This window comes from Sebastes fasciatus, chromosome 18 (genome assembly GCF_043250625.1).
Source record: "Sebastes fasciatus isolate fSebFas1 chromosome 18, fSebFas1.pri, whole genome shotgun sequence".
NCBI classification, from domain to species: Eukaryota; Metazoa; Chordata; class Actinopteri; order Perciformes; family Sebastidae; genus Sebastes; species Sebastes fasciatus.
In genome coordinates this window covers 3402974-3428666 of record NC_133812.1, presented here as the reverse complement: position 1 = coordinate 3428666, position 25693 = coordinate 3402974, and the positions used below count along the sequence as shown (strand labels likewise).

At 40.7% G+C, this 25693-nt stretch overlaps 1 protein-coding gene across 1 annotated transcript in view; it reads left to right on the top strand.

Annotated features, from left to right (window-relative positions):
* Positions 1 to 14466: 14466 nt before the first annotated feature.
* tnfrsf21 (tumor necrosis factor receptor superfamily, member 21) overlaps positions 14467 to 25693 on the top strand; it is a 57487-nt gene continuing 46260 nt past the window's right edge. The window contains exon 1 of the mRNA XM_074616266.1: positions 14467 to 14884. Coding sequence (XP_074472367.1) covers positions 14858 to 14884 — 27 coding nt within the window. The 5' untranslated portion in view covers positions 14467 to 14857. The remainder of the gene's footprint in view (positions 14885 to 25693) is intronic.

The window sequence follows — 25693 nt, the reverse complement described above, 5'->3', positions numbered from 1 at the left end:
GTTCATTTCGTGGTTGTTTTGTGTCTCTTTGTAGTCATTTGTGTCTGTTCGTAGTTGTTTTGTGTCTCTTTGTAGTCATTTTGTCTCTGTAGTTGTTTTGTGTCTCTTTGTGGTCATTTTGTGTCTCTTTGTAGTTGTTTTGTGTATCTTTGCTGTCATTTTGTCTCTGTAGTTGTTTTGTGTCTCTTTGTGGTCATTTTGTGTCTCTTTGTAGTTGTTTTGTGTGTCTTTGCTGTCATTTTGTGTATGTAGTTGTTTTGTGTCTCTTTGTGGTCATTTTGTGTCTCTTAGTAATCATGTTGTGTCCCTTTGATTCTGATACATTCTTTTCACACAGGTAAAAAATAACTTCAAAAGTTACAAATCTACTATTATATATTATGCTGTAGTAATGGAGACATTTTCAATGCCCTTAATTACTTTTTTGTGATAAGTCTCCTCTTGTCAAGATCTCCTCCCGAAAGAGTCTTTTTCCTCCAAGAAATTTGTATTTCTTTATATTAGGATTTTTTATTGTCTGCACTAGGATTTACATTTTAGACATAAATAGCTTAGATTGCCACTGTGATGAGGCCCTTTTCTTCTGTGGTATTACATAAAAAGCAAGTCATTGCTGTACAGTAGGCACCGTGCCCGCTGTCAATTACCCAGCTTATCTCTCACACCAGAGAATGAATTGTGAAAAAAGGAAGTAGTTGAGGGCATATTTATCCTGACAGGATCCATTTAAGCAAAGTGTCAACAAGCCTTTCAGCAGCCAGCGTAAACACAAATTTGAGGCAAATGTGTTTGACCGCGTAAGTACCACACACACACACACACACACACACACACACACACTACATGGTTCATTGTTGGCCAGTATGAATGCCGTGCAGTTGAAGCCTGGCTGTCCAAGTGGATTATGGGAACCACAACAGTCCTCATTTACATCTGGGATTTCTGTTTTGGCATCACATTAGAAACATGCCTTTTTACAAACTGCCCCAATAACAGAATCCAATATAAAGTTCTGCACATTCTATCAGATACAAAGTTGCCTTTATTCTGATAAGAAATGTTGTTATTGTTGTTATTCATATAATATATCATTTTGTAAGCTCTTTTTGTCCTCGTTATGCTGGAACTATCCATGTGCACATCAGATCAATGTGGAGTTAGTTATCAGGGAATTTGCAGTGGCATTCAGAATTTGCCCCATTACAGCATTGGAGGTTAAAGGTCAAAATTCTCTTGACCTCAGTGTCATGACAATGTGAATGTGACCGATGGATAGATTATAGTCTAAGCTTTACAATGATATATAACTTCATGATATGGTGTATTGGTTACCCTCTTTTATACTGGATCTATGTGTAGAAGGGTGAAAAAAGATGGACAAATTTGAATTTTGGAGGGATAAAAAAAAGGAGTGATAGCACATAGAAAACATATTGACTATAAATCCCTCCAGACCTGATTTATTGCATCGTCTACAGGAACTGTGAGACTCTGTGGTTCAAAAACCTGTTGCTCAATGGAACTGGGCTTCACTCTAGAGCCACACTAGAGCCACCTTGTGGGTAAAATGTGAAACTGCTATAGATAGATAGATAGATAGATAGATAGATAGATAGATAGATAGATAGATAGATAGATAGATAGATAGATAGATGGATGGATGGATGGATGGATGGATGGATGGATGGATGGATAGATAGATTTGACAATCATAAAATATACATAGTACTGCTTCACCTGAAAACAGCCATCACATACACCTACAAACTGTCGAGGCGTCGAGGATTAAATGACACAATAAAAGCCTACAGTAGGCTTATTTCCATTGTGGTCTGACAGGTGCAAATACAATATCCATTTAATCACATAAAAGAGACAACGCTGATTTAATTTGCTATAGCCATTTATTCATAGCCTGCTTAAAATGTCTCTCTGCTCCAATGAATTTCAGAGATACCGGCAGATTACTACTTTCATAACCAGCCGTGTATAAAAACGTATTTTTGCCCATTGACCTCTTGAATCGGATCGAATCAGATATTTGGGGACCTCATTATGAACAAATTTATGAGTAAGTATGTGTATGACTCTTTTTTTTTTCAACTGGAAACCAATTAAGTTGTTTGAAAATATGCTGAATCAAAACAGGAAGTAACTTTAAAGGTCCCATATCGTAAAAAGTGAGATTGTCATGTCTGTTATAGTATTAAGCAGGTTTAAGTGCTATATAAATACTGTGAAAGGTATATTGAAACGTTCAATATACGGAGAAACAAGCACAGCCCGTATTCAGAAATTGTCCATTTGTGATGTCACAAATATACAATATTTTTACACCATTATACGGTTTTAAACATTCTTAATGTGTCCCAATTTATTTCCAGTTGCAGTCTATGTGAATGACATCAGCTAACAGGAAGTAAACACGGACCCAAACGGTTGCCTAGCAACGCAATTCCGTTGAAATGAGCTAAAACGGAGCGTTTCAGACAGAGAATATACAGGCATATTCAGGCAGACAGTATGAGGAAAATTAAGTAGTTTTTTAACATTACAGCACGTAAATATGTTCTAGTAGAAACACAAAATACAAGTATGAACCTGAAAATGAGCATGATATGGGACCTTTAACACAACACTGATGAGCTGGTTTTGGGCAGTCTGGAGTGTATTTTTGATGTGCTGTGATGTTCTATTAAAGGTCCCATATTGTAAAAAGTGAGATTGTCATGTATTTTATATTATAAAGCAGGTTTAAGTGATATATAAATACTATGAAAGTATCAAAATGCTCAATATACGGAGAAATACACACAGCCCGTATTCAGAAACTATGCGTTTCTGTCCATTTGTGATGTCACAAATCTACAATATTTAGACAATTTTACAGTTTTAAACGTAAACATTCTAAATGTGTCCCAGTGTATTTCCTGTTGCAGTGTATGTAAATAACATCAGCTGACAGGAAGTAAACATAGATCCAAGCTGTTGCCTAGCAACGCAATTCCATTGCCATTCCCTTGAAATGCACTAAAACGGAGCGTTTCAGACAGAGGGTAAATACAGGCATATTTAGACAGACATTATGAGGAAAATAATGTGTTGTTTGAACATTAAAGCATGTAAACATGTTCTAGTAAAAACCCATAATATAAGTATGAACCTGAAAATGAGCATGATATGTCCCCTTTAAACCAGGAGGTGGCACCATAGCCAAAGGGACATTGAACCAATGCTCCGGCTAACATCTTTAATGTTTATCTATTCCACAACCCGGATTTTCTTGCCAAGAATTGAGGGCCTTCAGAGCCAGTCAGTCCCTTCCTCTTCCTCCTCTGCATAGACTGGATTATGAAACATGTAACCAGCAATAACCAAAACGGCATACAGTGGAACCTGACTGAACAGCTAGGAGATCTGGATTTTTGCTGATGATCTGGCCCTACTAGCACACACCTACCAACAGATGCAAGGAAAATTACATAAACTAGAGATAACTGCTGCCTCCCCTGGCCTCAGAATCAACTCATCAAAAACCAAGTTAATGAGAATCAACAACAAGAACAACACACCGATAATCATGGATCAAAACCAGCTAGAGGAAGTAGCCAGCTTTTCATACCTTGGGAGCATAGTTACTGTGGACGGAGGTACGGAGGAGGATGTCAAAGCCAGAATTGGAAAAGCAAGGACAACATTCAACATCTTAAACAAAATCTGGAAAACAAAAAAAACTATCAATCAAGACCAAACTACAAATCTTTAATTCAAATGTCAAATCCATTCTACTCTACGGATCCAAAACATGGAAGACGACCACCAACATACTGAACAAATTACAGACATTTATTAACCGCTGCCTCCGACGCCTCCTGGGAATCTACTGGCCCAACACCATCTCAAAAGCCAACTTATGGGAATGCACCAAGCAGGAAACAATAGAAATTAAAATTAAGAGGCGAAAATGGAAGTGGATAGATCACACACTCAGAAGACGAAACAAATCAATCACAAAGCAGCTAGGCTCTATCTAACATGGAACCCCTCAAGGAAAGAGGAAGAGAGGACGTCCTAGAACCACCTGGAGAAGAATCACAGAAGAGGAGATGAAAAAGGAAGGGCTGTCATGGCAACAACTAGATCGGAGGGCGCAAGACCAGAGAAGATGGAGGGGTTTCATTGATGGCATGTTCCTTAGGGAATTTAAAGGCTTAAGTAAGTAAGTAGCCAGTCAGAATGTTATCTTTTTTTCTCAAAAAAATGTGTGAACAAGTGACATTGGAAACATAAGGTGTTCAAAATTAGACTGAATTTTGAAATATTTTTCAATTGAAATGATGCCCCAAGGAGGCAGAATTTTAAAGGTTCCATATTGTAAAAAGTGAGATTGTCATGTCTGTTATAGTATAAAGCAGGTTCAAGTACCATATAAATACTGTGAAAGTATTGAAACGTTCAATATATGGAGAAATACGCACAGACCATATACAGAAATTGTGCATTTGAAACAAGCGGTCAAGATTTCTGTCCATTTGTGATGTCACAAATCTACAATATTTAGACCCTTTACACAGATTTAAACGTAAACATTCTAAATGTGTCCCAGTTTATTCCCGGTTGCAGTGTATATAAATGACATCAGCTGACAGGAAGTAAACATGGACCCAAACTGTTGCCTAGCAACGTAATTCCGTTGCAATTCCATTGAAATTAGCTTAAACGGAGCGTTTTAGACAGAGGGTAAATACAGGTATATTCAGGCAGACAGTATGAGGAAAATAAAGTTTTTTTTAACATTACAGCATTTAAACATGTTCTAGTAGAAACACAAAATACAAGTATGAACCTGAAAATGAGCATAATATATCCCCTTTAAGAAAAGGCACTCCTTGTATACAAAATTGTTCCTTTCACATTTGGGTTGGGGTCTAAAAAAAAAATTGTTGACACTTGTATCTTTCCTCAATTTTAAACCAAATAGCCGTTGTTTTGCAGATTGTACTCATATATCATGTACTCATATATTTCAGGGATTTACCGTATAGGTGAAATTTTTTTTTTTTTTTAAAAAGCATTAAAAATGTTTTTTTTTTGCCATTGTGAGAATTGTGTTAATCAGCAGATTTTCTAGTTTCTCTTTCTTATACGGTCCATATATTATGTCTACATGTGATTTGAGTTTGACAGATGAACTGACTGAAAAAAAGGATCAACTAACAAAACAAATACAGTTTCACGTTTGGGTTGGTCTCTAAAAGAACTTGATAAATTGTTACCAGACACCTGTTATTGTCCAGGGATCACATTATTTCAATTACTTAAATACTTAAATTACATAACAGTACTTAAATTATTTAAGTAGTCTGTGAGTAATCGAAGGTTATTTGATGTCTCCCCTGCATCCTAAATAGTTCACTGTGTCCTCTGTAACAGTCCAAGTTGAATTCTGGATCCACAAAACATGGCCTCTGTTTTCCCTGTTTTAGGAGACTAAACAGTCTGATATGTGACGGGTCTGATGCTGTATTTAAGTTGTAATCACCATGTTTGTCCAATAGAGGTCAGGCTAATCTTTGTTATTGTACTGGAGCAACCACTTGTCGCTCAGCTCTTTTGACACATTTATAAAGGGTCGTGATAAATCCCTGAAATTATTGTATTCATAACAATATATTTAAATTGGTTTCCAATCAAATCTACTTGATTGTAAATAATGTTTTTGATTTTTTTTTTGTCAAATCAAACTATGACTTAAAGGTCCCATATTATAAAAAAGTGAGATTTTCACGATTTTTTATTATAAAGCAGGCTTAAGTCCTATATAAATACTGTGAAAGTATCGAAACGCTCAATCCACAGGGAAATACACACAGCCCGTATTCAGAAACTCTGCATTTGAAACAAGCTGTCAGGATTTCTGTTCATTTGTGATGTCACAAATATACAATATTTAGACCCTTTACACAGATTTAAACATAAACATTCTAAATGTATCCCAGTTTATTCCTGGTTGCAGTGTATGTGAATGTCATCAGCTGACAGGAAGTACACATGGACCCAAGCTGTTGCCTAGCAACGCAATTCTGTTGCAATTCCGTCGCAATTCCATCGAAATGCGCTAAAACAAAGCGTTTCAGACAGAGCAGGATTACAGGCATATTCAGGTCGACAGTATGAATAAAATACAGGGTTTTTGAACATTGCAGCATGTAAACATGCTCTAGTAGAAACACAAAATACAAGTATGAACCTGAAAATTAGCATAATATGGGACCTTTAAACCTGCAGTGGGCAGTATATTTTTGGCATCATTGGGCAAAAATTCCATAATAACATTTCAGCATATTGTAATTCAAGTGTTCTGAGAGATAACTAGACTTCTGCACCTCCTCGTGGCTCTGTTTTCAGGCTTTAGAAAATCTAGCCCGTGACGGGAGACTTTGGCCAATCACAGGTCATTTCAGAGAACAAGCATTCCTATTGGCTGTGTTCCTTCACCAGATTTCACAATGACGGCGGCGTCACAAACTTTCTGATTTTACAGCTAAACAGTCCACTACAAGATAATTCTGAGAACATCTGAGGAGAGAAATAGGCATCAACGTAACATAATATTGATTCATTTTTTATCAGCGCTGCCTAGTTTGACTGTTTGGTCGGAGTTCGCGAGTGATTGACAGCCGGCTCTCATAGATGGCAGATGGACAGCAGACCTCAGATCAGCTCTTACTGCTTGTTTTCCTCTGGTCTGTGAAATCTTGCAGATGCCGTTAGGAGCACCGGGAGGACACAGAGGAACATGTTTTTTTTCCAGGTTAACTGTTTCATGTACTACTGTCACGATATTTTTTTTAACAAAAATAACTTTTTTTAATCATATTCGCTCCAATCTCGCCTACTTCGGCTTTAATAATCCTTGTTGCATCAGGAAATATCAGAGATGTAACATTACATTAGTGTAAGTAGCAATTAACTCGGCCCTACATTGCATACATTTAGACCTTCACTCTTCTTATTTATTTCTATTTTTCCAAACATGATGGTTTAACTTTGAAATCTACCACTTGGATGGGTTTTAGAATGTTAGTGTTTCCCTTCAGGCCTCCTGTGTTGGACACTGGTGTTTGAGTTTGGTCTGTTTCCAGGAGACTGCTCTCCACAGCTGCTGCTGACGCCTTCAAACTCCAAACTAGTTTCTTTGAGGAGCTTTGCTTTGGTTGTCTGAGAGAGAGAGTTCAGCATTTACTAACTACAGTTTCACACCCAAACCTCTAAAGGAGGGTTTCCCAACCTGGGGGGTTTGGGGCCCCTTTAGGGGTGTGCCAGGATTTGTCTATACTTTGAGGTTGTCAGCATTAGATTTGCACATGTATAACTAAAATCATAATAACACACTTACTGGATAATTTCAACAAGTCTTTTTTTTGCTATACTTAGTAGGCCACATTGTGTTTAAACCCAGTATTTCTGCACATTTGCAGATAAAGATCAAGCTCCGTATTGTTATTATTATTATATTATTAGTAGAATTAGATTCCAGTATTGGCTGCGAAGGATTGTTTCAGACTCGTGATCCAAACATTCCCATTATCTCCAGAGCATATTGTTAAGTCCAAAAGTCAACATGTATTGAAAAAAAAAGATAGATGTTATCATTTCCAAAATTCACAACATGTTTTTATCTAATGAGATATTCTGCTTCGATCCATATTTGTTGGCGTTTAGCCTTTCAAAAACAACATTTTCTCTGTGGTCATATTCATTCAGAGAAAGTTGAATTATAAAAAAAGACCTAATTCAATACACTGAATACAAAATTCACAACATGATTTTATCTAATGAAATATTCTGCTTCAATCCATATTTGTTGGCGTTTAGCCTTTCAAAAACATTTTTTTTACTGTGGTCATATTCATTCATAGGAAGATGAATTATAAAAAAAAACTAATTTAATACACTGAATCACTTTACTCAAATTTGAGGACGTTATCTGAGGATTATGAATTTCTTTTAGGTGATGACGTCGGAAAAAAAAGGTTTGGGAACCATTGCTCTAAAGGGGTTCTTCTTTACGTGCATCATGGGTGTCAGCTTTGAATTCTGGCATAGCAAAAACGAACATTTGGCCATAATATAGATAACGTGGTCCTAATATTGACATATTTGGATTATTATTGGGCTTTTATGGAGTATGCCGACTTTTAGAGAGATATGGAATGAGTGAGACAAGTTGTAAACTGAAAAGTAACATAGTTACTAGTTTGTTTGAGTTGCCAAAAGACTTACAGCACCAACTATACATGTGCGGGAGCATCCATCTTTCTCAATACAAACACATCAGCGTGTTCCCGGCACAGAGACGTGTGCCTGAGGCCTCTGTGTATGAACAGTGAAGTCACAACAGAACCACAGAGTGACAGCAGACCCCCCAACAGAGACGTGCTGTGAAGATTAATACATCAAACGGAAAAGCACTGCACTATTTGCTTTTTCTGCCTTAGAGAACCAAAGTGGACTTTAACAAGCCATTGCTGAGAAGGTGAAAATGTAAACCGGAATTATCCTTTTAAAGGTCCCATATTGTAAAACGTGAGATTGTCATGTCTGTTATAGTATAAAGCAGGTTTAAGTGCTATATAAATACTGTGAACGATTGAAACGTTCAATATACGGAGAAATACGCACCGTCTGTATTCAGAAATTTTGCATTTGAAACAAGCCGTCAGGATTTCTGTCCATTTGTGATGTCACAAATACACAATGTTTTTAGACTGTTACACGGTTTTAAACATTGTTAATGTGTCCCAGTTTTTTCCTGATGCAGTGTATGTAAATGACATCAGCTGACAGGAAGTAAACATGGACCCAAACTGTTGCTTAGCAACGCAATTGCGTTGAAATGAGCTAAAACGGAGCGTTTCAGACAGAGGGTAAATACAAGCAAAGTCAGACAGACAGTATGAGGAAAATAAAGTTTTTTTTAAAACATTACAGCATGTAAATATGTTCTAATTGAAACACAAAATACAAGTATGAACCTGACAATGAGCATAATATGGGACCTTAAACGCTGTTTTAGCGCATTTTGACGGAATTGCGACGAAATTGCAACAGAATTGCGTTGCTAGGCAACAGCTTGGACCATGTATACTTCCTGTCAGCTGATGACATTCACATACACTGCAACCAGGAATAAACTGGGACACATTTAGAATGTTTATATTTAAATCTGTGTAAAGGGTCTAAATATTGTATATTTGTGACATCACAAATGGACAGAAATCGCATAGTTTCTGAAGACGGGCTGTGTGTATTTCCCTGTGGATTGAGCGTTTTGATACTTTCACAGTATTTATAAAGGACTTAAGCCTGCTTTATAATAAAAAAAACATAAAAATATCACTTTTTTATGATATGGGACCTTTAAAAAGAACTACAACAGCAGTGGTTAAAATGTTGGCCAAGTTGCATGCTTGTGTGTCTTTGTGTGGGGGGTGGGCTCACCACTGAAACTGTTTAAGCACACTTGATTAAAGACAAACGTGCACATACCCTTTTTCCTGCATACATATACTTTCTCAAACACACAGGTTTCCCTCATAATAGGCTGTTCTTATTTCTGTTCTATATATAAGGCAGCTTCACCTAGTAACTGCAGTCTGAGGATACTGTATGTGTGTGGCCCTGCAGCCGCTCAGGCTGTTTGGCCCACTGAACGTCAGCTCTGCTCTGCAGCCTGAGTGAGCAGCAGCAGCAGCAGCAGCAGTATATCCTCTGCATCCTGCTCTCAGCGGTCAAACCTCTCTATACCGAGGCCTGATATCCAAGAGGATTGCCTGAGTCACTGACCCACTTCTACTCAGTTCTTCCCCCCACCAGCAAAAGCGAAGTGGCACGTTTCATCCCCTTATCTCCCCCCCCCTCTAACCCCTCTCCCTTCGTGTCCACACTCTTTCCCCGACCACGTGCGGGGGGCAGATGGCTGCTGCTATTTGCGGCAACGTCTGAGGCTACGAGCACGCCAGCTTGTACGTATGCAGACTGTTTACTAACGCTTAATGCCTGACGGGGCCGAAACACTGCACGAGTTGTGTCTGGATATGTCGACAGCAGGGACGGTAACTGGACGGATGACAGGTTGACTGCACCGAACAGATGACTGGCTTAAATCCACCATGTTTGATCTACTGACACATATGGGATAGCAGAAAGGCCCACAGGTGGGTGGCTGACTGATGTCATGATGAATGAATAGTCCAGTAGAAACCCTGGACCAATCACAGGTGGCTGTGATCACGGCATTCAGCTCAGTCGCACAGCAGTTTGTGAAGTAGTCGCGAAATTGAATGTAATGATTTGCGTACACAGACACAAATAGCACATTTTTCTTTGCACAAAATCAATTTGTATGTAATCCACGTAATTGTGAACTGGGAAGTATAGAGAGCGGCGAACAACATGTAGCAAGGAGGTCGGGGTGGATGGGTCGGTTAAAAAACACAGGACTTTCCCTCAGGAGACCGATGTTCCGTGTCCCATGTGACACCAGAAGTCAAAGTTGATTCATTTTCTCATGTAACTTCCGTACTTACAGTAAGTAACGGCACCTCTAGAGATATTTTAACCCAAACTGCGTTCTTTTCCTAAACCTAACTAAGTAGTTTTGTTGCCTAAACCTAACCAAGTCGATCTTTTCCTAAAGCTAACTAAGTAGTTTTTTTCACGTAACTTTTATACTTAAGTTACGTCACTTCCAGAGTTATTTTAACCCAAACTACAATCTTTTCCTAAAGCTAACTAAGTAGGTTTTGTAACGTAACTTCCGTACTTAAGTTACTCCACTTCTGGATATACTTTAACCCAAACCCTGATCTTTTCCTAAAGCTAACTAAGTCGTTTTTGTCACATAACTTCTGTACTTAAGTTACGTCACTTCCGTTGTTATTTTAACCCAAACCGCAATCTTTTCCTAAAGCTAACTAAGTAGTTTTTTCTCACGTAACCTCCGTACTTAAGTTACGCCACTTCCGTTGTTATTGTAACCCAAACCGCAATCTTTTCCTAAAGCTAACTAAGTAGTTTTTGTTTCGTAACTTCTGTATTTAAGTTACTCCACTTCTGGATATATTTGAACCCAAACCATGATCTTTTCCTAAAGCTAACTAAGTAATTTTTATCACGTAACGTCCGTACTTAAGTTACGCTACTTCCGGTGTTATTTTAACCCAAACCGCGATCTTTTCCTAAAGGTAACTAAGTAGTTTTTGTCACGTAACTTTCGTACTTAAGTTACGCCACTTCCGGTGTCATTTTAACCCAAACTCTTTTCCTAAACCTAACTAAGTAGTTTTATTTTGAAAAGACTGGAGCAGAAATTGACACATGCGTCACATGTTGCTGGACATTCGTAGGAAAACGCACAAAAAATATGTTGTCGAAAGTCGTGCTAAGCTCAGGAAAAAAAAGGGAAATTTGTGTCTATGTACACAAATCAATTAGATTAAATAATGTGACTGTTTCACAAACTGCCGTGAGACTGTGTTTTGGCATTACATCGCAAAATAGGTCCATAAAACTAAAAACTAAAAGTTCTTCAAGCTGTATGGTTGAGGTTTGGCCGACTAAAACTACTGTATATAACTATATGTCAATCTGCCATTCAAATGGAATTTTTTTAAATATCCTGTTATCTTTCTCATTCTCACTATGAAAATGACTCCCGTACCTCAGATAACATTACAGTAGGTCAAAGGGCAGCCCACTGCATCTGTGTTGCACATAAAACAATCCCTCCCAGGGATAAAGATTACCTCTCCTCCACAGAAGAGACAAAAAAAAAGGTTTGCAGGCCGTTTGTAAACCTGAAATTTAGAGCACATGGATCGAAAAGGCTGTTAAATTATTCATACGTTGAGCATTACTCTGCACTTTCTAAAAACAGCGAAATACACAAAGAAGGCCCTATGATGCTATTATGGGGGAAACTGAATTGCAGTCTAGCACAATGGAATGACTCCATAATGGAAACCAGGCTGATGTTGTGAGTCAGGCTGACTATGTCTCTGGTAGAAGCAAGGCTGTATTACAGTTCAGGGTAGTGTGATGGAGGTACATCCGAGCTCAGAAAGCCATTACAGCTTTGTTATCTGCATTTAAAGGGGCAGTCCAATGGCATTACCAGCAATATAGAAGAGCAATTAAAGAGGCCATATCATGCTCATATTCAAGTTGGCACTTGTATTTTGGGGTTTCTACTAGAACATGTTTACATGCTTTAATGTTCCAAAAACACATTATTTTTTCTCATACTGTCTGTCTGAATATACCTGTATTCGCTCTCTGTCTGAAACGCTCTGTTTTAGCGCCTCCTGTCTCTTTAAGACCCCCTCCTGAAAAAGCCCAGTCTGCTCTGATTGGCTTGAGAGAAAAATATGGTGCACCTTTGGAAAGGTAGTTCTCAAGCTGTGGACGGTATATTCTAAGTTTGCATGTGACATAGGAAGGGGAGCCAGATCTGAATAGCTTGTTGAATCACATGTTTTCTGATCCAGGCAGCACAATATGTCCCCTTTAAGGCATTCAAAAATCTAACTTTGAGCAAATATGATAAAAAGTTACATAATAAAACTGTCATTATATCCTGACAGTGCATGAGACAGGTAATCTGTAAAAAACAACAACAATGTTGCTCCTCCAGTGCTCCTAAATAATGACATTTGCAAGATTCCACCACACCCAAAGGAAAACAACCAATCAGAGCCAAGGAGTCTCTGAGCAGTCAATCACTCCCGAATTCCGACCAAACGGTCAAACTAGGCAGCGCTGATCAAATATGAATCAATATTCTGTCACTGTAATGCCTATTTCTCATGGAAAATGTTTTGAGAAACATCTCATAGTGTACTGTTTAGCTGTAAAATGAAAAAGTTTGTGACACGGCAGCCATGTTGAAAACAGTCAAGCCAAAACCAAGCACCAGCCGAAGACTCTGATTGGTTGTTTTCCTTCCTGCCTTTCCATGTTTGGGCCCAAGGTCCACTATAGCCCTACAATATATCCGCCCTTTTAAAAAAATAATAATAATAATAATAATAAAAAAAAAATATATATATATATATATATACATCCTTGCTAAGAACCCCCCCCCCCCAGCCGCCTAACAAAAATATAAATCTTAAACGAAATGAGTAAACAGTTAAAGGAAGAGGTAATTACATCCATATGAGCGAGAGAGCGAGCGAGAGAGAGAGAGAGAGAGAGAGAGAGAGAGAGAGTTCCATATGATCAGCATCTAAACTAGAGAATATAAAATCATACTGTTATTTCTATTTCTGTCTACAACTTTATTGAGACAAACAACAAGTTTACAACATTTTGTGTATTCAACTTGAAGGTTTACAAATCATTTGGTAATCATTAACAAATACTTAAATGTCCCATATAATGCTAATTTTCAGGTTCATTCTTGTATTTTGTGTTTCTACTAGAACATGTTTACATGCTGTAATGTTAAAAAAACTTTATTTTCCTCGTACTGTCTGCCTGAATATACCTGCATTTACCCTCTGTCTGAAACGCTCCGTTTTAGCGCATTTCGATGGAATTGCAACAGGATTGCGTTGTTAAGCAACAGCTTGGGTCCATGTTTACTTCCTGTCAGCTGATGACATTCACATACACTGCAACAGGAAATAAACTGGGACACATTTAGAACGTTTATGTTTAAAACTGCGTAAAGGGTCTAAATATTGTATATTTGTGACATCACAATTGGACAGAAATCCTGACGGCTTGTTTCAAATGCAGAGTTTATGAATACGGGCTGTGTGTACCCTCCTGTGGATTGAGCGTTTCGATACTTTCACAGTATTTATATTGGACTGAAGCCTGTTTTATAATAAAAAAAACATGAAAATCTCACTTTTTTATAATATGTCCCCTTTAATATAGTATATAAATGTGATAATTATGTGCTACAATAAACTGTTAATAAATAGTTTACGAATGTAATCAGAATGTAACTGTTATCGGTTGAATATGTCATTTATAAACAAATTATTTCATATTACACAAACTAATGATAAAAAAACATGAATTATATCATTGCTAATAATTAGTAAACATTATTAAATATATTTTCTTTCGTTGTTAACAGTAAAACAACTATTAACTAAGTTTAATTAATTCTCAATTTACCGTTTATATAAATGATGGTTATTATGAAGTGTTATTTATGGCTGTCAAATTTTTAAAGAAATCATACTATTATGTCTCACAGCAGCACACCAAGGACATGAAGTCCTGGGCCCCAACCCGGGTTCACCTGCAATAACAACCCCCCCTTCCACCCTCCTCCACCCTTCAGGACCACAGACTTTCTTCAACACACGTGCATCGCTCTAGCGGGGCTCCTATTGGCTGAGACGCGTGGCTAAGTCCCGCCCCCTTCCGCGTCTACGTCACCGCGGGCGCTCCGCAGCAGAGAAAGAGTGAGGAGAGCAGAGAGCCGCACTGCTCAGTGAGAGCAGCTTGGACTGGGCGAGGCGAGGCGATCCCAGAGTGGTCCTCCATCCATCATCGCTATGGGTATTACCACAGCGTTCTGTGTGAACCAAGCCCTGATCCCGGACTACCTGAAACCGGTCCATCTGGAGACCCGGACTATAAAACAGTGCACTTGAGAGTGTTGTCGCTGCAGCAGAGACCAGCAGCTTATCTCCTCCACTGAGCTGAGGAGGATGATGATGATGATGATGATGAGGAGGAGGAACATCTAGAGAAGAGTTTCTCTCTAGCAGAACTTGGACAAGGACGTTTTGCTCGACCCCCCTCATCTGTGTTCTTGTAGACCAGGACCATGTCTGCCGTGTGTGTGTCCGCAGTGGTGAGTGCGTTTTATTCTTTATTCTAAGGGATTCCTCTAGCAGGTTCTCCATTTAAAGGGACAGTGCAGGTTTTTTTTTGGGTTTTTTTTTCCCGTCCCAGACAGAACTTCAAAATCATCCAAAATAATCTCTAACTTTGACTGTTGAATACATTTTTTTCACTAAATTATTATTATTTTTTTTTACATTTAACATCATCATAGCAGTGTGTAAATTGTTCCTCTGTGGGACACACAAAGAGCCTCCAGTGGAAGGATGGAGAAAGAAAGGGCAGTCTATTGTTTACCCTGTAATACTGTGTGTCAGCTGAACAACTGGAAATGTCAGTCTGTTGACTCTGATCCTGTCTCAACAAAGACCTGAAGTAAACAAAGAGAAAGGAAATGAAATTACATGGGTTTATTGAGCAAATTAAATACAAAATGTGAGCTCTGAGGTACTTTTTTTTTTTTTCTTTTAACAGAAAAGGACATTTTATTATCATCATAATTTAAGAGTGGATGATGATGTGTTTATGGATGTTTTTATGTGCCAGTCATCATGATGTCATGCAGGCAGGGTTCCCCTTGTTCCCATGGTGGAGGTGTCCCTTTGTTAGATGCCACTGATGTGTTGACTCTAGTTGGATCTGGAGCTGCTGGAGTTAAAGGTTCTCCTCATCCTCAGAGAGCCAGACGAAGCTCTTTGTCCCCCGGGTTCATCAAGCAGACGTCAAATTCACTTATAATGACTTAATGAGATTTTTAGTTTGGAGTGTTTTGGTATTAACACAGGATAATGGTAAATAAAGATCGGACATAATCCAAAGTGTCTTATTCAGTGAAGACATGGGAATTCACCGTCCAGCTGTTGCTGCATCAACACAGCTGTTTCTCAGGATGATAAGTGTGCGAAAAGCGGATTATTTTAACTCCAAATTCAAATCAAACAAAAACATTGTTTGCCACACGTTCATTTTTTACCAACTTCACCATTTAAAAAACCCCCACAGAATATGAAAAATTCAGAATTAGGACTGTTAATCTAAAATATTTGATCGCGATTATTCGCACATTTTGTATCTGTTCAAAATGTATCTTAAAGGGAGATTTGTCCAGTATTTAATACTCTAATCAACATGCGTGTGGACAAATATGCTGCTTTATGCAAATGTATGTATATATTTATTATTGGAAATCAATTAATAACACAAAACAATGACAGATATTGTCCAGGAACCCTCACAGGTACTGCATTTAGCATAAAACAATATGCTCCAATCATAACATGGCAAACTGCAGCCCAACAGACAACAACAGCTGTCAGTGTGTCAGTATGCTGACTTGACTATGACTTGCCCCAAACTGCATGTGATTATCATAAAGTGGGCATGTCTGTAAAGGGGAGACTTGTGGGTACCCTTAGAACTCATTTAAATTCACATATCTTGAGGTCAGAGGTCAAGGGATCCCTTTGAAAATGGCCATGCCAGTTTTTCCTCGCCAATATTTAGTGCAAGTTTGGAGCGTTATTTAGCCTCCTTTGTGACAAGCTAGTATGACATGGTTGGTACCGATGGATTCACACGAAGCACCGTGGCTGCTAAATTAGCGCTCCCGGACGGTGAACTGGAGACTAGTTGTCTGTTTTGCTCGTACACTGCAGCTGGCGCACCGCTGCATGCGAGGCACAAATCTTGTCGGTTAACGGTTAATAATCGGTTAACAAGGGTCGGTAGGGTTTCGATGGTTCTAAAGATGATCTGGATTATCTTCTAGATTCTTGTGAGCTACGTTAGATTGCTTTTAACATCCCCCTCGGAAGTCCATCCTGGACGCACCGATTTCAAATCGTAAATATTAAACTTGTTCAATATTCACGATGTGATCTCTTACTGTGTGTGGGGAACCCCGAGGACAGCCGATGACGCAGCCACGTGGGAAAGAACGACCGCCAATTGAAAACCAAGCTGAATGAAGAATGAAGGCAAAACACTAAGCATAAAGTAGCAGTGAGATGGAGCCCAGAAATGGAGGACCAACTTGTTGATTTGTGGCAACAACACAAGTGTTTATTTAACGTGTCTCTGTGACTTCATCCATCCATCCATCCTTCGTAACATCGCTAATTCTTCTTGCCCGTCATCCGCCATGTTTGTTCACACTAAAGTCACATTCTATCGTGAGGGATTTTGTGAGATTTACGTTTTTTTAAGTCGGGACTTGTTCTTGGTTTTTGTTGCTCACCACACACAGGAACAAAACTGTTCAATTATTTTAGTGTGGGCCAGCCTTAAGTTAAACTTTCACAAAGGGAGGAGCTCCCTGCTTCAGTCATCAGCAGTAGACTCAAATATTATCTACACAGAAACAATCACCGTCGGCTCATTGTCAGCGATGAATTCAGCTCGGCTGAATCCAAACAGAGTCTCTTTTCTCTGAGCTGACCGCAGACAACACGGGGACACACAGCGACAGGTGCTGCTGCGCTGCCTGCTGTGTGGGTGAGCACGTGTGTGTGTGTGTGTGTGTGTGTGTGTTGGGGGACGGCAGTGAGTGTGTGCATGTGTGTTTATGGTGGGTCCTTCTTTAATTGGATCGTAATTACAGCTTAAATGTCTTCTGCCAAAACACACACAAAACATCCCACCCACATCCAAATGTTTGTATGCACACACCTCATTATGTAACACACACACGCACGCACGCGCGCGCACGCACGCACGCACGCACGCACGCACGCACGCACACACACGCACACACACACACACACACAAGCCTAAACAGTAGCTTGATTGTTTTCTGTCATGATTCACCGTGTACAGTTAACGAAGTCGTTACTGAAAACCTGCAACCTTTCTAACAGAAAGACGGTATTGAGCCATCTCAACCGTCTCCTCTTTTGGGCCTCCGTCTACTTCCTGCTCTGTGGTGAAGTTTGCTGCCGCTAGGCATGAGTCGCGTCTTGTCACAGGATGAGTTCAGTTGGTGTAGCGGAACTGCGAGGCCTCGCGGACAGACGGACGGCTGTACGTGCAGCCCTGTCTCCACGTGCACGTTAAAGCTGAAGTAGTAGTGAGATTGGAGCAAATATTATTAAAAAAGTATTTTTTTATAAAACGGTCGCTATATCGTGACAGTACAGTATAGTGCATGAGACAGGTAACCTGAAAATAATCATGTGTCCTCCGGTGCTCCTAACGGCATCTGTGAGATTTCACGGACCGGAGGAAAACAAGCAGTAAGAGCTGATCTGAGGTCCATCTGCCGTCTATGAGAGCCGGCTGTCAATCACTCGCGAACTCCGACCAAACGGTCAAACTAGGCATCAAATATGAATCAATATTATGTTACGGTCACATGACCGGAGCACGGCCAATAGGAACGCTCTCTCTCTCTGAAATGACCTGTGATTGGTCAAAGTCTCCCGTCACAGGCTAGATGTTCTAAAGACTGAAAACAGAGCCATGAGGACGAGCAGAAGTCTAGTTCTCTCAGAACACTTGAATTACAATATGCTGAAAGGTTATTATGGAAATTTTTGCCCAATGATGCCAAAAATATACTGACTACTGCCGCTTTAACTGCTTATTTTGGGATGTTTTTTAAGAAATGTAAAGACACTCGAAGGCGTTCCTGTCTGTTGTTCATGTCAAGTTTCAGGTGGTTGGGTTAAGATGTGTTGTAGTCAACGGGGGATTAGATACAGTAAATTGTACAGGCAGTGGTTAAAAGTGCTGCATACATTATTATAAAATCAATTACAACATTGTTTTATGTATTTAATTTAAGTACAAAAAGAGGTCAACAGGAGGCTCACTGTCTTTCCGACACAAACAGAGCTGCAGGTGTCAGAATTCCTCACAACAGCAGATAGCGGAAACAACGAATAGACAAAACAAAGTCACGATTCAGCACTTTTGATAACAGCATGCACAAAAGCATTCACCCATAAAACACATCCGGAAATGTGTTTTTTTATGTTACAGGAAGTCAACAGGCCTGAGCAAAACAACATTAAAGGGCAACTCCAGAGATGTGCAACTTGGTAGTGTCTTAAGCCTTGGTTACGCCTCATTTCCACATAGCTCTGTGTACGTATGCGTGTCAACCAGAAGTTCACTCATTCCTATGGGAACCTCCATTATCTCCGGCTAAACTTTTTTTTTTTCGATTTGCCTCGAGTACGTTGAAAAAAATTTAACTTTTGAAGCAGATACAGCTCTATTTATACCTTTTTAAACTACTTTATGTTACGGCTAGCATGCTACCAATGCTGTGGAACTTTTTTCATTCGTCTAATGTCAGACTGGACTCACATATCTGCGGTGGTGTTTCTATCCATCCTTAAAGAGAAGCATTTCATTGCGTCGACCAGTGGGCTACCACCGGGTCTGAGAAGTGAAGCCAATATGGAACTGCCTTAAACTTGCAAAATGAGCCTAGATCTCTCTTGATTTATTACCTCAGTAAACATTTTAAACATGAGTTTATGGTCTCAATCTCTAGTTTCAAGTCTTCTTCAATGCAGCATGATGTTCATTTAGTAAATTATGGTCCCATTTAGGGCGGGGCTACCTTGTGATTGACAGGTCGCTACCAGGGTGTTGTCCGGTATGGGAGTTCGTCTTTTCGTCTTAGAACTTTAACCCTTTCCCGGTGTGTTTCCAGTTCATGAAAGCTAATTATAACCTTTGGTTAGTGTTTGGTTGTACTTAGCTCCACCCTCTCGTGTCAAAAACCAACATGGCGACGTCCAAAAACCAACATGGCGACGGCCAAAAACCAACATGGCGACAGCCAAAAACCAACATGGCGACGGCCAAAATGCTGAACACGAGGCTTCAAAACGGCAGCCCACAAACCAATGGGGTGAAGTGCCGGTGACTACGCCCATTTCTTAAATACAGTCTATGTTCAGAACGTCTCCCCTAGAAACTTACGGAGCAACGACACAGATGTTTTTGTACAATCCACACCAATTCACCAATTCATCATGAGACAACAGTTGTGGCGTCGTGTAATTCTAAGATATGGCATCCAATAATGCATAGCAAAGTTTCAAAATGCTCCAGGCAACACATGCACACAAAGACAACACTGTTGGTGCATATTGTTATTAAAACGAGAAAAACACACCCGTATTAACACTCCCTCATTCACTGCTCCATTACTGTCCTCACCCCTCTAGAACTCTCATACCAGTCAAAACAAATATTGTGTGTTGAATTATGGGTGCAGCCATCACATGCCGAACATGTGCAGACGATGTACTTGCTCACGCACGAGAACAGGGAAGTGAAAAGAGGTTCAGGTTTAGCCGTCCGTCACCTAAAAAAAGATTTGACCTATCGGTTGTGCTTCTGCTCCGATGCCGACGAGCAAACCGGGTCCTGGGCGTGTCTCCTCTGGATGGCCTGTAGCTGCTGCTGGGGGGTAGAATTACAGGGTGTTCTGGTGGGGAGTCACAGAATTAGGGGGGGGGGGTTGAGGTTTTTCTCTCAGTGCCTGTGTGTGTTAACAGAGGAACCTGCTCTGCAGTGCTGGTGCAGTGTTGTCTATATGATGTAAACAAGAGCTGCCTGACTGGCGACTCCACCCTCGGATCTCTCTCTTCTTCACCCTGTGTCTGCGCTGTCCTTTACTCTGTCAGTGAGTCATCAGCTGAAATGTCCCCAGTGATCCCAGCTCCACAGTTTCCAGTAACAGACTAAACCCCCGGGCATACAGCACAATCGAAGCGCGCAGTGTTTATCGCGAATATGACGATAAAAAAACATTATATTGTGCAGCCCTAATCATTATGACATCATTCTCAGACTTCACAAGGCTTCTCCAGAGCCACAGAATACATTATACATTGGTGGAATACCCTTTTGACTGTACATTGAGAACAACTAAAGCAGGTTTGTTTCCAACAAACACATGGACAGGCCATAGTTGTTGGCAGTGACAAGAACTGCAGTGCATAAGAAGCTGGACACAAAGATGTGGGAGTTAAAGAGGGATAACGTTAGCCCAGTTCTTGTCCCGTCACCTTGTGTCTGTCTGGCCGTCTGATTGGCTGCTCGGCCTGTGCACCAGGCAGAGGGTGTAGTTTATAGGCAGTGCGGCAAGACATAGAGACAGAGTTGGCATAATAAGAGGAAGGTCTGGCAGCACAAAGACTGAAATTGATTCATGCTTTGCTGAGCTGCAGAGGTGGCTGTGCAGAGAGGCTGTCTGTCCTGCGTGTGTGTGTGTGCAAGCAGGGATGCACTGACAAAATGCCAGCGCTGCACTTTGTTTCCTCTTCTGCTTTTTTGTGTCTTTGTGGGCATTTTATTTTCCTAATGGTAAACAGGAAATGCAGGAAACAAAAGACCGGTTTGCATGCTTGTGTCTGATCGGGAGGGAGCGGTGCTCACAGAGATCCACAACCACAGAAAGACACACACACACACACTGACCAAATGTGAGCATCTACAGTATTACGCTGCCATCAGCTTACTGCACTCTTTCATAGCAGTCGTTGCAGTAATTATCCTCATTGACTTAGAAACCGTGGCTTCAGACAGAGATGGGCTGCCTTAGGTCAGTAGAGCTTCATCAAACGCCAGAGAGAAACACAAAATAACATTAGCTCGGTGAAGAATTAAAGGGACTGTTCATAACTTCTTACACGTATAAATCATTGCGGGTCGGTGTCCTATGCGCGCTCACGTGTGGCTACGCTGTTCAGACTGAGACTCCAACACAAATTACACGGAAGCACCAAAACCGCAAAGTTCTATCTAGTGAAGCCCGTCTGTTAAACAGTGTTAAAGGTCCCATATGGTGCTCATTTTCAGGTTCTTATTAGTATTTTGTGTTTCTACTAGAACATGTTTACATGCTGTAATGTTAAAAAAAACTGTATTTTCCTCATACTATCGCCCTGAATATGCCTGTATTTACCCTATGTCTTAAATGCTCGGTTTTAGTGCATTTCGACAGAATTGCGACGAAATTGCAACAGAATTGCGTTGCTAGGCAACAGCTTGGGTCCATGTGTACTTCCTTGCAGCTAATGACATTCACATCCACTGCAACCAGGAATAAACTGGGACACATTTAGAATGTTTACGTTTAAATCTGCACTCAAAACTGCACGGTGGTGCAGTGGTTAGCACTGGCGCCTCACAGCTAGAGGGTTGCAGGTTCGAATCCGGCTTGGGACCCTTCTGTGTGGAGTTTGCATGTTCTCCCTGTGTTGGCGTGGGTTTTCTCCGGGTACTCCGGTTTCCTCCCACAGTCCAAAGACATGCAGGTTAGGTTAATTGTGGACTCTAAATTGCCCGTAGGTGTGAGTGTGAGCGTGAATGGTTGTCTGTCTCTATGTCAGCCCTGCGATGGACTGGCGACCTGTCCAGGGTGTACCCTGCCTTCGCCCAATGTCGGCTGGGATCGGCTCCAGCCCCCCCTCGACCCCTAACGGGATAAGCGGTTGCAGATGGATGGATGGACGTTTAAATCTGTGTACAGGTTCTAAATATTGTATATTTGTGACATCACAAATGGACAGAAATCCTGACAGCTTGTTTCAAATGCAGAGTTTCTGAATACGGGCTGTGTGTATTTCCCTGTGGATTGAGTGTTTCGATACGTTCACACTATTTATATAGGACTTAAGCCTGCTTTATAATAAAAAAACATGAAAATCTAAATTTTTTAAAATATGGGACCTTTAACTCTTCCTGCTTCAGCCTCCCGACCGCGGTCAGAAGACACAGGGGAGACCGTAGCTTTGGTCTCCAGGACCGGAGTCTCTGCTGTACTCTGCTCCTCTGCCTGCCTTCACTCACACACCGCGCTCGTTCTCACTCTCTCGCTCCACCTCTACACACGCATGTGCGCACACTCCACACTGCAGAAGAGTTAGTTTAGCTCTGAGCATATCTAGTGAATGTACAGTGGATGTTTGTGCAGAAATAACTGCTGCAGCTCCTCCAGACCAACAGAGGTTTCCCGTGTCTTGTGAAGTGACGGGGCTCCGCAGAGAGAAACGTTATCATCTCCGACCAAAACTCTGGTGTCTCCCCTGTTCCCTCCGGCCGCGGTCGGGAGGCTGAGGCAGGAAAAGCCAACACTAGGATCAGCATTGATTCATGGAGGGACCTCCGTCTGGTCAGCTAACATTACTGCCAAGCAGCTGAAATATAGAGTGATATTGTGCTTTTAGCTGGCGTGTGTTGCCTCACTGTTTTGAGTGATGCTCGTTCATGTCTATGTAGAGCGAGCGCGAGCAACAGGACGCTGACTTTGGTTGATTTAACGGCCACAGGTGTCGCTGTTAACAAGACATTTCTGATTCTTACATAGAGTCCCTTTTAAGTATTGCTCAGTTTTGGTTTTCCGGTCTTCCATTGGCTTCAAATATTAAACGCTATGTAATAGTGGAGGGTAAATACAGTACATGCAGACTCAGCGTAGACGGCCCCTTTATTTACTGTGCAATATTTCCAGAGTGACATAAATCATCATGGCGTATAAACACTGTTCAAAGTAACAGTAAATGGGCGTGACAAGGTCCTGTATAGAAAATATTTCTATACAATATATCTCTATTGAAAAAAAATACGATCAATGATTAACATCTATGTGTAGGGTTTTTCGTCCACATTCCCAATTGATTTGCATGGTGTCTAGCCTACGTACGGTACTGTATGTTCATGAACTTGCAGATGCAGAAGTGTATTTCAGGCTTTAGAATGAGCAATAGAGGAATCGTTTATCTAAAAATGAGTTATTAAGCTCCTTTTCTTGACTCTTAGGAGATGCCTGGTATTCTTTAATGAGTCTACTTCCCGGGTACCGGCATGAAAAGCATGAGCGTTGTATACTAAGCCATCCCAAAGTTCCTGTTTAATACCAGCATTCCTTCTCTTCCACACGCTCACATTAAATAGTGAGTGATACACCTTAATTATGGTAATATTAAGGGGCATGCTGTTTCAATAATAAAAACCCTACAAACAAGCAGAAAGAGCCACGGGGGGGACCATCCATTGTCCCGTAACAAGCACAATGTTCCCATTCACGCGCACGCGTGCTCTACCGGCGTCTCACTTTGAACGTCGATGTGAATGAACGCATTGATGTTAACTGACGCATCCGAGTTATGAGCAGCATGTCGAGAACATGCGCTGATGTTTATGGATGAGGTTCTGGGAAACGAACACAAAGAGCCGAATGGGTTGGTGTGTGGTTGAGAGGGCAATGGAGCGGTGAAAGAATGGACTGCTTTATTCTTATTAGCACTAATTATCAAATGTCCTCCTTTGACTGTTTGATCCACTATCTTCCTCGATATCTCGCAAAAAGCTCACCATTTTTCTCCGTAGTGGATTCCATACGAATCAGGATGTCCAAACAATTATGACACAATTGATGATTTATATGTGTGGGCCCCTAAACCACTCCACTTCTGAAGGAAACTTGATGCACCGGTACTACCTTAGTGTGACCCTAAACTAATGCTTTTGTACAGTGCTCATGGATGACCAACATTCATGTGCTTCATCAGCTAAATTCTCCCCTCAGTGCCTCACTTCAAACCCACCAGAACTGTTTGTTCTGAACACACACACACACACACACACACACACACAGACACACACACAAGGGCTGCTAATCTTCATTCACTTTTGTCTGAATACACACATTCTCACTCTCAACTCATCGAATACCGCCCCCTTGGCAGAGGAGTCCGACGCACGACGGAGTACCCCTCTTGGGTTACTTTTAGACGGACCGGGGACGGCGTAGCAATATACTCACTCGTTACATGCATAGTGTCAAAATAAACCTCTGTGGTCGACGCCAAAAACCAAGATGGGGACGGCCAAAAACCAGAACTCGAGGCTCCAAAACCGTAGTCAACAAACCAATGGGTGATCTCAAGCCGCCTACGTCCACTTCTTACAGTCTATGGTCAGAAAAAACGATAGTCTTTCACTATGACACAATGCGCAGGATGACAATTTCCTTCCCGTCACCACACGTCTGTTGGTCTGGGCCATTATTGGGCTGATATCATATAGTCAGATCCTGACAGACTCACAGATTGAGATACAATTCTATAAAGGAAAGTACAAAGAGAAGTACAAAGAGAGCATAAGTATCAAGTTGAAACTGCTATGAGTTGAATTAGAACAATTCTTTATCACTTTTGACTAAGATTGTTGAATTGTTCTACAAAATAAAAATAGTAAGATGCTGTCAGCCCTCTAGCATTATTGGAGAGGAGGCTGTCTTATTGGCTCTGGCATGACTCAGACAGTGTGTGTGTAAACTTAGACGTGTGTGGGTTATTCCCCTAAAACCAGTGAGCTGTCAGCTTCCCAGCAGAGGCGAGAGGGGATCCTGGAACCCCTACCCCCCCACAAAAAAACAAAGGAAAGCTAGAGTCATATGTCTGTTAAAAATCTCTGTTGGGGTTGTAAAGTGAATGCGCCCTGCTGGGCACTCAACTCAAGAGGGACAGGATGAGTCAGGGGACTGATTAAATGCAATGATGTGGGGTTAAATGGGTTTTTGAAAGAGATATTTTCCTACAAATCTCATCAAAGCAGCCTGATACATTGGGAAACTAAATGGCAGCAAATTGGACTTTCCAGAATCCATGTAACCCAACACACAGCACCCCCATGTCTGCCTGCCTGGTACGTGATGTCTCATACCAAATTATACAACGAGAAATCTGTACATAAGGCTTGGTCATTGGATATGTTCATGCTTTTTTTGGGGGGGGGGTCTTAATTTGTGACCTCAAACCCAACATCAAAAGTTAATTTAGGCAAACAGAGCTAA